The sequence below is a fragment of the Cylas formicarius genome, unplaced genomic scaffold, assembly GCF_029955315.1.
Source record: "Cylas formicarius isolate icCylForm1 unplaced genomic scaffold, icCylForm1.1 PGA_scaffold_2__14_contigs__length_35257938, whole genome shotgun sequence".
Lineage (NCBI taxonomy): Eukaryota > Metazoa > Arthropoda > Insecta > Coleoptera > Brentidae > Cylas > Cylas formicarius.
This window is the reverse complement of record NW_026844319.1, coordinates 33,294,486-33,306,545: the sequence shown is the minus strand read 5'-3', so window position 1 is coordinate 33,306,545 and position 12,060 is coordinate 33,294,486. Positions and strand designations below refer to the sequence as shown.

The following is a 12,060-nucleotide window of genomic DNA, read 5'->3' as shown; positions in this document are numbered from 1 at the left end:
GCCGATATACGGCCACAAATGTTGGAAACGGTCACCGAAAATTGGACGTCCAGATTGGACTACATCCGCGCCAGCCGTGCCGGTCATATGCCAGAAATCATATTTAAAATGTAATGCTACAAGATTATCTTTCGGGTAAATAAAATTCATGTCAATCGAATAATCCATCGTTGTTTTATTGCAACTTAAAGTTCTATACATCGAAAAAAAACACCCCCTATTATTTGAGAGGGACGTGGGGAGTTAAAAGAGGTGCATAAATATTGTCTCGGATAATTGGTTCCTATATTGGTAGCCGGTAAAGACCTGAGTGGCGGTTAAGATTGTTTGGTTCCGCATTTGTTTTCCCATATTTCATTACTTGCTTTGGTTGTTGCTTTCTTCAGTCCATTGTTTTCTCAGTTGAACTCGACTATACTTAGGGACAATTTTATGATGATAAAATCCATTTAAAATTTTCGTTTCATTCAAACCGGCAAGAATATTTCTTTCCGGTTGCCTATTCGGTCCAGTGTCCATATTTAACATCATTTCTAACAACGCCAATGTAAATTGACCAGCATACATTATTCGTTAATGTATTTTCAATTTTTGATGTACTTTTTTAATGATTTTTTTTATTACACCGGATTATCCTGCCCATGCTCTACTATCTTTGTCTATCCCATTATATCTGACTTGAATCTACCTGAATCCCCCTGTATAGTTCCAATATTGTCGACTTGAAATCATAAGTATAACGCTGTCATTGTCTGTCGAAACCCAACGCAATGTAACAAACGCATCCACTACAATCGGGGCAACATTAAAACGATCGTAAATCATAGCGAACGCGTACATCGGAACTCGGGTGAAAAGAATCCGGAATTCTATTGGATAAACGCTTTTGCGCTAATTGCGATGCCGAACTATGAATTGTAATATCTGCATAATTTCGGACCAAATATGTTACGGTACAAAAACCGCTTGATAAACTAGATAATGATCCGCCAAAACGATGGAATGCGCATTAATCAAGTGGGGCGGCATTAATTATGGTAACATTGTTGACCCCCCCACGCGACCGATGCGGCGACGTGTCCCGCACAAATGCAGGGCGATAATCATTTGTCCTTTGGTCGCTGTTCGCTTAACATTTAATTTTTTTTAAAAGTTTACAAGAAATGGAGGAAAAAAACTATCCACACCAAGATGGAACGGTAGGTACCTCATTAGTTCGAAGATAATACTTTCGACTAGGTGCAAAGAGGCCCGCCCTTTAATATTATACCTATTTATACATTTAAGATGAAGACACTCCAAAGTAGATGCCTAAAGGGGGTTCAGACGAAACATAACCTCAAAATACAATCACCCCCCTCCCCCCCTTTCCCTCAAGGGGGTGCTCCGACCCCGGTGCTTGCTGGCTGTCGAAATAAATGCATATTTCATGCATCAACTGAAGTTGGCTCGCCAAATGATTTCAATGACTTTTGAAACTGTGATAATTTAATGAAATTATTTACAAAACCAAAACAAATTCACTGATGTTGTAAGCCCCAAGATACTATCATATGCAACACCACATCGGACTAAATACATCACATTTATTCGTAATAAATGCCTCTTATCCGGTCAATTCCCTGATGCGTGGAACATCGCGAATATTATTTTTTTTCCTAAGACTTCAAATCCTACCCAACTTTCACACTAACAATATTTTCAAATGTTCATGAAAGAATAGAAGCAGATCATCTCTCAAAGTTTATGACGAATAACAAAATTTTATGTCAGGTCTAGTCCGAATTCCGTAAATGTCACAGCGCGGCTACTGTCCCAATGATATATTCAGGGCTGGAGATAATAAGTTGTTATCTACTTATTACGACTACAGTAAAGAATTCGACACTTTAAACGACTATGTGTTGCTTACCAAATTAAAGTTTTTTGGGATTGGAAGGAGGTTTGCTGGCTTTTTTTCTAATCATTTTAAAAGAAGGCACAAGAAAACTCTTCTTTTTTCAACACACATTTCTGAATTCTGAAATTTCTTGAATTTTCTTGAATTACTGCTTCTTTCATCAATTTTATTTATTTGGTGCTAATAGATATAAATTCTATAATGACCACCTGTTTTAATAATTTTGCATTAAAGATTACGGGTTTCTGTAGAGTGCTATTCACTCAATATTGGTTCAGATAAGAGATTTTTACCACATGTTTCTTCATTCCTCCTGAATTCACTACGACTAACAGATTCTTTGATTTTATCTCAAGTTACCTACATGGCTCATTTCAAGCGAGAGATACACTTTGCATTTGGCGAGTCTTATCTTTAAGGTTCGAGCTAGTAAGTGTCCTGAATATCTTACCGTGTGCCACCAGTATTTTCACTTCCTTATCGCCCGACTTCAGATTAGCTCCAAACGTAACGCGCGCGGGAAGCGTCATTTCATCACGTCAGTTTCATTTCCGACGAATCCCAGCCACTTCGGACATTTCCGGAATTTTAACTCACTGGTTTGGGACCAATCGGATGTTTTCGGATATTTTCCACGATTCCAATTTTGTCAATTCTGACGGTTATACCGGTGAATGTATTCGTGTTGTTTTGCGAAAATGTACCCAAAAACTAACTGTCGTAGAAAAAGTATAGTATGCTACACGTTCGGTAAACTTTTGCCATTTACCGCACTTGTTGCATAATATACTATTGACTTCAGCTTTTGCTCAGAAACATGAAAAATTTTCTCTTAAATAGGGTAATGCGTCTTTTTTGGCGTTCTCTTTGACTTTCTTCAGATGGATTTATTTAAAGAAATAATTGGAAGGATTTATGGAGGATTTATGGAATTCTTTAGAGTTAATATCGAACAAATGTGTGCCAGTAGTGACTTAGAAGAGTAAAATTTCTCTCTCAACAATTTATTGCTCAAAAACCTAATTAGTATTTTTGTGGCATGTTCGGTACCAAACAGCAAGTCTTCCGATCAATTTGATATTACAATTACAACCACGAAAGCAGGAGAGTCTTCTTCTGCTCGGATAGTAGGGCTGCACTTATGGCGCTGAAGTCAGTGCGTACGCGCTCCTTGTTGATAAAGGAGTGTAGAGGGGTACTGAGGAGGGTGGCTGAGGAGAGGAAGGTCACGTTGGTCTGCGTCCCGGGTCACACCGGTATCCGGGGCAATGAGGCAGCGGACGCCTTAGCCAGAGAGGGCTCCTCGCATAGGCATATAGGGCCAGAACCCCGCTTGGGATCGTCCCGTGTGTGAGGCGGAGAGCTCTCGAAGCCTGGGCGAGAGACCGGGCCGCGGGGGGCTGGGGAGTTGCTTCGGGAATGAGGCAGGCGAGCCTTATGATGGAGGGGCCCGCCCTCCCTCGAACCAGGGAGCTGCTTAGACTGACCAGAAGGGAGTGTAGAGCACTAACAGGGGCCTACACAGGACATTTCAGGCTTAGAAGGCATCTTTGCTTGCTAGGCATTGGAGACGACCCGGAGTGTAGGTGGTGCATGGAAGGAGAGGAGACCCCGTATCATTGCTCACCGAGTGCCCTGCCTTGACATGGGCAAGATTGGGAGTCTTCGGAACGGCCCTGATCGATGCGGACTCAGTGCACGGTATTGGGCTAAAGGAGTTGCTGGACGCCCTCTAGAGCGGCCTGGGGTCACAACGGGCCCATTTGGTGGCTTGAACGCCAGCGAGGGCGCCCCCTTTAATACCAATATTACAATAAACGCAGCATGAATGGAATTTACCACTGTAAATAATGTTCAAAAGAGTTGTTCAAACCTGAACGCAAGCCAGTACATTTAAAACTGCCTAACCGCGGCCTTAGGCTCTTCGCGTCTAAAGCCTTAATTACATGGTTCGTGGTTTGACGAAGATCGTGTCTTCGACATTAAAATAGTGAGAAGAGAATAAGAGAATTCCGTATTGAATAAAATCAATCGCGAGCGCGTTTTCAATCACAACTTTCGGCGGAGCAAAAAAAGCGGAAATGTTTTCGTTGAAGGCTCGACGTATTTTCGCTACCAAATCGAAACCGAATTCTCCAGTTAATACCGCCGCAAAACAATCAATCGATATCAAACAAAACATTAATTTCCTAAAAAATACATTAGCTGACGCTGTTGAATAGGAAAACAAACAACGAGTTCAAAGCCAAATATAATTAAACAAATAAAATTTATTGGGCAAACAGGATTCCGTTCGACAGTTTGATGGGCAATTTAGTATTCGGCTAGCGCGGTTTGACGGAGGATTAAAATGAACAGGGGCGTTGCCAGACGAGAGATGTAATTCGATCATCAATGGTAGGCGAATATACGGCCCCATTACAAATATTTATAAAAAGAATCTATATCGTTTAAAGGGGTATCAAGCGAAGACAGACTTGACAGTTATTGATAAGGAGGCAAATGCCGCATATTTAGTTGATATATCCATCCCCAACGCACACAACATCGACTCTAAGAAGGCTGAGAAGATCCAAAAATATGGTATTGGTATTGGTATTGGTATTGGTATTAAAGGGGGGCGCCCTCGCGGGCGTCCAAGCACTTAGGCCACCAGATGGGCCCGTTGTGCCCCCAGGCCGCTCTAGAGGGCGTCCAGAATGCCGCCCCTCCTGTAGAAGGTCAGCAAATCCTTTAGCCCAATACCGTGCACTGAGTCCGGATCGATCAGGGCCGTTCCGAAGACTCCCAATCTTGCCCATGTCAAGGCAGGGCACTCGGTGAGCAGATGATACGGGGTCTCCTCCCCTTCCATGCACCACCTACACTCCGGGTCGTCTCCAATGCCTAGCAAGCAGAGATGCCTCCTAAGCCTGCAATGTCCTGTGTAGGCCCTTGTTAGTGCTCTACACTCCCTTCTGGCCAGTCTAAGCAGCTCCCTGGTCCGAGGAAGGGCGGGCCCATCCATCATAAGCCTAGCCTGCCTCATTCCCGGAGCAACTCTCCAGCCCCCCGCGGCCCGGTCTCTCGCCCAGGCTTCGAGAGCTCCCCGCCTCACACACGGGGCGATCCCCAAGCGGGGCTCTGGCCCTATATGCCTATGCGAGGAGCCCTCCCTGGCTAAGGCGTCCGCTGCCTCATTGCCCCGGACACCGGTGTGACCCGGAACCCAGACCAACGTGACCTTTCTCTCCTCAGCCATGAACAGGGGCGTTGCCAGACGAGAGATGTAATTCGATCGTCAATGGTAGGCGAATATACGGCCCCATTACAAATATTTATAAAAAGAATCTATATCGTTTAAAGGGGTATCAAGCGAAGACAGACTTGACAGTTATTGATAAGGAGGCAAATACCGCATATTTAGATGATATATCCATCCCCAACGCACACAACATCGACTCTAAGAAGGCTGAGAAGATCCAAAAATATGACGATCTGATTGATCAGATCCACCATGGGTCTTCTACCGACGGACCTGAAAACGCTCTTGGATTCAGCGAACATTGCACTATCGGTCCTGGAGGGGAAAGTTTGAGGACGTAGTCTTGCTGCCCCGCAGCTGACGTAGTCCTAATAACTAATAACGAAGTCTAGATGATTAAGTCAGTTACTCAACATTAGCGTCCCTTGGCAAATTTGGACTGTATCCTGTGCGTTATGTATATTTCAGAATGAATTTTAATTCCCAATAAAAACTATTATTATTATTATTATTACTATTATTATTATTTTACTCCCTACTTTTTTTTTATTGAAATATTAAGGGAATTTTGACTTATATATTTTTATATTGTATTCGCAAAATTTTATTGCGAAATAGGAAAAAAAAGCGTGTTATATTAAACACAACCTTACCACTGATTAAAGAAACATTCAATTTTAATTACTTTTTTATATATTGTGAATGTTATTTTTAATTACATTTTTAAAACATTTTCTCATATACCAGTGAATTAATATAATAATAAACATTTTCCGCTGGAATCATTTGAAATTGATCCTTTCGATTTAATCTAAGTAGACTCTTTACACCACTGACTGGAAAAAAAGTTTTCTAATCTCCTGAAAAAGCCGCGGCGATCTGGCCAGAGAATCCGGATTAATTTGCCACTTTACTCGTCCGGTGCTCCAGTATATTTCGATTTATTTGTGTTAGTGCCCACCCTCGGACATTCTGGATTTAAATCCATTAGATTAATGGCCCGGGGCGCGGGACGGATACTCCGTTGTCGGCCGTTAATACGGAGCAACTTTTTTAATGTAAAACTCGAAAAGATACTAAAATAAAAAAGCAAACGGATTCGATAATAGTGGGATTTAGCAGCCGGATGAAGATGGGCTTTTTTTTTGAGTCGGATTTTCCTAATGTACGCTGCCCGAACTCATAAAATATGTATGTGAAAATCAGCCGCGCAATTCCCAAGAGAAGACTTTGTTGAAAGAATACGACAAAATTCTTGAAGATAAAAAGCCGAATAAAGGACCAAAACAGAATATATAAACAAAGGAGGATGTGCCTTCCATTTCTAAGTAAAACAACCATTTAAAGCAACTACAACCTAATATGTTTCCTTGAACGTGGAATACAATGTTCCAATGTTGAAGCTGAACGCAGTGCATATCTATCATCTACCAAAAAATCACACAAACGGTGTATCGCATAGAGCTAACTTGAGTGAGCATCAATTTAAGTAAATTTATTTTTCAAATTTGCTCAACCACTAGTAGGTAAGACCACATTTCATGCCACTTTGAATGTGTGATTTAGCTCTTGAAGTGCTATCTGTATATCTCAAATTGAATATTATACCAAGGACGATGGTTTCGCGATAACAAATATAGGCGGCTATGGAGGGGATCGTGATTAATTGGATTTACGTATTCTTATGTATTGTATTCCATTCCATTCCTTGTAGATTTATGCTAAAAATAACTTGAAAAAATATTTACAGAACATATTGACGCGGTCTATATTCCACCTGACGTGGATACCTTGATTGACGAAGAAGATATGAACGATAACATAAGTCTACAAGAGTCTGGGGAACCAACTAATATAGTTGGAACTTTCGAGTTACATACACAGAATTATACAGCTATCCTTCAACAGTCCTGTAATTCATCAACTACTGAACCTGAATGGGACTCATCAGATGATGAAACCCTTGTAATATAATGTAAAATATTATGCTTTTTTTGTATCAAATCAAGTTCTATTTGGAAAACAATCTAGTTTTAGTTGTTTTCTGTCGAATTTGAACTTTCTTTGGTATATTGGTATACATCTTGTGTGCCCCAAAACATTATTTCATGTTTTTTCGCAGTGGTTCGTTTACGCACCAGTATTTTTTGTATGTTTCGAGTTTTTTTTTTGACACATTTAATATATTATTAAGTGCAACAAAATAAATAATTTCTGAGCAAAAAACTATTTTTTTTTATTATTTTTATGCTTGGGATAGAACGGGTTAACCTCAGTAGCGTGTCATCAATAAGATGTACTTCTACCAACGAACATAAAGCTTTCCACACACCCGATTTCAAATCTTTCATCTTGAAATCAAAAATGCGCTTCGGCGACGGGGTTAAGCGCGTACACGCCATCGATCATCAACCAGCTATTTGCGTTATCAATATGGACATATTCCGGCTCCCCATAGACATGCCGTCGCAATCATAGGAGGCCGTGACAAAAGCGAAATCGAATTCAATCAAACATCGATGCATGATGTGTTACGTATCATTAAATACTGCTTGCTATGTAATTGTATCGATATATCATAGCTGTTGCATCGACACAAATAATTACTTTTGGGTTTCGGGATCGATGAAAACGTAACGACGGATATTGCCGTGTAGTGGGGAGGATTTTTGTTTGCTCTGCCTGCGCTTTAGGTCTTCGCGGCTGTCATTGGTGGCGGTGGGGATAAATTGCCACAACTGTGCACGATGTCTGACGAAGTCGAATTAGTAGACGACCCGAATGCTTTAACGTTGATACATTCTAACCTATAGACTTCAACTAAGCGGAAGGTTGAAGAAGGTTGCTGAGGCCATTAGAATCTTGACCCATGGCAGGAAGTCATAGGGTTTTGACTTTTTCGGAACTAATCTTTATATATTGCTTCATTCATTGGTTGATGAAAAGGTTCAATCATGCCTAGGCCTGCCGGGCTCAATCCTAATAAGGGTTGCTATGGTTTAAACTTTCTAGTCTCAAAAGCATTTCGTGGTGGTAGTATAAGTATTTTGTAGTAAGATGTGTGAACTTGCCCCAGCACGTAGGCAAGAAGTCTGAAAAGCGAGATGGTGTGAGACTTTCATGCTATTTCTGAGTAAGGTGAAAGAGGTAAAAGTGACGTATAAGTTTTACAGGTTTTTAGATTTTTAGAATCTTATGTTAACTTTTTATATCAAAACGATAATACAAATGTTGCACGTACAGAAAAGACACTGCAACCATTGTAAAAATGTAGCAGTGACGTTCTCCAAAAAGGGAAAAAGCAATGAAGCTAAGTAAAATATAGCTAGGAAAAAGAGTTATAAGGCAACTTGACTTACCATTTTGGAGTGAGAAAATTACGAAATAATATATATTTATGCAGTTATTATTATTATTATTATTATTATTATTATTATTATTATGGGAGTTAACAAAACAGGACATGGAATGATTGTTTGCTGTAGAAATACAATACTAAAGAGGAAGTAATTTAACTTAAAGGCTTGAGCACCTAAAAAAAGAAGCTACGGGAAGCGAGAAACTTAAACGAAAAAAATTGGTGGAACACTTTTTAGACACAGAAGTACCAGATGGGCCACTCTGTACACCTTCATCGTCCCGACGTCTAACTTTACTATTAAACGGTTTCAGTAAGGAAAATATGGCGACGGATAAATTAAAACTTTATGCGAAATCTTGCGCAACTTCTCCTCCAATCTGGCTACACGTTGTAACTGGTGAGGCGCCATTAAATTAGTTTTAACGACAAAAACTATTTTAGTAGCCCGGAAACTTTTACCGGAAAATTTTCATTTCGGGTTTATGCGGCGGCGGGGGGTAGCAAAGCTTGTTAGAAAGAATTTAATAACAAGATAGGCTCGCGGAACATACTATTGCAAAACAAAGCCGTTTCGCAAAAAAAATCGCCCACCGTTTAATTTTGCAATGATTAAATTTGAGATGCGACAGACTTCAATTTTTCTGACGAATTCCGGCTTGAAAATCTTCCGATTTACGCTCTAATCGAATTTCTATCGTTTTCAGAGTACGGCAGGAGAAAAATGGCGGAGCTTGGTGTCCGAAAGCGCAGATCAGTAGCGACGTTAAGGAGTACCTCGAGGTCGACCTTCAGAAGAACCATCTGATGACGTGGACCGAAACCCAAGGTCGGTTCGGCAACGGTCAAGGTCAAGAGTTCGCCGAGGCGTTCCTGGTCGAATACTGGAGGAGTTCCCTCAACCAGTGGATTACGTATAAAGATGCGAGAGGGGAGAAGGTGAGTTTATGCTAGAATACCATTTTTCACAAATTGAAACTTTTTGAGAAATAAATAAGAACTAAAAGTTCAGATTTTCACGAAATTATATATATTGACATGACAATTGTTTCGACAACTTTTTGAGCATTAAAAACGTTGATTTGATGGGCCATCCACCCTATAGTCCTGATTTAGCACCTAATGATTTTTTTACTCCTATATATTAAGAATAAATTACTTGGGCAACGATTTTTGACATCAGAAGAAGCGATTGATGCGTTTAAAAAGCATGTTTTGGTGGCGCCCGACTCGATGTGGGAAAAGTGCTTTAATGAATGATCATCAGGGTGAATGTTAGTCCTCTTACATATTTAAAAGTGATCCCATATCGTATCATATCATATTGCCCATAAAAAAATCAGGTTTTACAAGAATTGTTACAATACGGAGTGATTTATTGGCAAGGGCTCCAAGTCGAAAATTCTAAGTAGATCAATGTCCCGTTATTATCAATATACAGATCAGATTTGAGGTGAAGAGTCCGACTGCAAGCAGTACCAAACAACACAACAATTTTATAAAATGAAAAGCGACATTTTATTTTTTTTTCTTTGAATTTTTTAAAATTAATCATATAAATTTTGAAATTCAGTATAAATTGATAAAAGAAGAGAAAGAGAAAATTCGGGGTTTTGTCCTTAGGGGACGCATTGTTTTTCTATCGTGCTCCTACGGATCACTATGGAACTTTCGCAAAATCGATGTAATTGAATTATTCATGCACCCTGTATAAAACGATTTTCAAATTTCGTCGAACTTCTAACTTAAGGCAAACTTTGGTAAATATTAAAATTTGTACTGGTAACTGCGATTTAACATTATATTTTTTGAAATATCTCGTCCGCCCTGTATTATAGACGAAAACTGAAACTCTCCAATCAAATTATCCCATCTATACCAGTTTTCCATTTATCGCCAATAATTTACCCAAAAAACGGAATTTTTTATGATCTTCTGGATGCTTTACCCATAAACGACACACCCTTCAAACAATGTTCGAAATGGAGGTTATAGCCCTGGATCTCCCACGGTTAATAATGTATTCCCGAAAAGTACAATTTTCACGTTCTTTTAGATCTTTGTCCATAATTGAAAAATCCTATAAATAATCGAAAAAATGTCTGAAATGACAGTCATAGCCCCGGATATCCCGCTTTTCCTGGTGCTAGAAAATTTGCCAATCAGTTAAATAGTTTTTGAGAAAATCATTTTTAAAAATCATTTAGTGAAACTTGATTGCGCTCAAATTTTAGTGTTTAAATGTGGGTACGGACTTTAACTTCATTGCCAAATTTAAACTCGATAGCTACATATTTGAGTCACTTACAACGTTTTCGAATATAGCACAGAATATCCCGAACTCCCTGTACAATATGTGAAAATTTTAAATTAAAACTGTCCATACGAACTATATAGCCATGTAAAAAGAACTAGCAACAGAATCACAGCCTTCTAGGGGGCCAATTTTCAGTTTTTTACAAATTACCGACGCACCCTGTATATTTTTAAAAAAATCATATAGATTAAAGATTTTTTATCCGGATCTTGCGCGTCATTTGGTTCGAGAATTTTTTCAATCGTACACACCTACAGACTTCGGACACAGCGTGTTTCATAGCGATTTATGAAAAACAGAGGAAAATTGAAAAAAACGATGGACGCCACTCTCCGATCGCGGCCATTTCCTATAGGCTGATGTATCTCGTGGACGGTTTAAAAGGAGAAAAATCTCAGCGCACTGGCTTAAGTCGTTCGGAAGTTATTCGCGTTTTTATCAAGCGTCGACAGAGAACAGAGAACGGAGAACGGACAGACAAAAATAAAAAAAAATTTTTTTTCAACCTTGATCATTTGTGTACCAAGTGGGGTGCCCTAGGACGAACCGTTGGCGACATATAAGTTTCGTTGTCAAGCGCGTATACTTTCGAAAAACAAAAAAAAATCGAGGTCATAAAATTTATCATTGGGCTACCCCGTCTCTACGTCTATTTCTTGCGTATGCAGTGTATATACTGGAGTATATCTTTGTGATGATAATAGTGTTATAAAATTATAGTATGATATTGTATGGATATAAATATTATGATAATTCCTGAGTATTTCCTTTGAATTATTTTTATTTACTCTATTTTCTATGCAGCGGTTAAATGGAAAAGCGCAATTTGCAATTATTGTTATTATTAATATTATTTTTATTTTACTCTTAAGATCCATCACTTATTTTAGCTTACTTTAAGTGTTTGGATTTATCGAAATGAAAAATCAATAATTATTTTAAAATTTAACACCCTGCATATCAAAAACAATTAACGTGCGTGTATAATAATAATTTTGTTGATTTTTAAAGCGCTCTCAGAGTTCAGCTACAATAACTGATACACCCTGTATATGTATATGTTGAAGGTAATTTTCAAAAATATCCCCGATCGATTTTCCCGCCAAAAATGTTCCCCCACCTATAAATTCATTATTTCTACTCGGGGTGGGGCGGGGGCATAAATCTCCATCGGTCGTTTATTGAAATGCCCCCACCGCGACGTCTCTAAATAGAAAAAGATGATAGATGTAGAGCCAATA

General features: G+C 39.3%; 1 protein-coding gene across 1 annotated transcript in view; it reads left to right on the top strand.

The window, feature by feature from the left end:
- Positions 1-12,060, top strand: part of LOC132697889 (discoidin domain-containing receptor tyrosine kinase B-like) — a gene marked incomplete in the record, with an annotated part of 461,835 nt that overhangs the window by 312,068 nt on the left and 137,707 nt on the right. Inside the window, 1 exon segment of the mRNA XM_060663630.1 lies at positions 9,220-9,441. Within this exon segment, the coding sequence (XP_060519613.1) occupies positions 9,220-9,441 (222 nt within the window).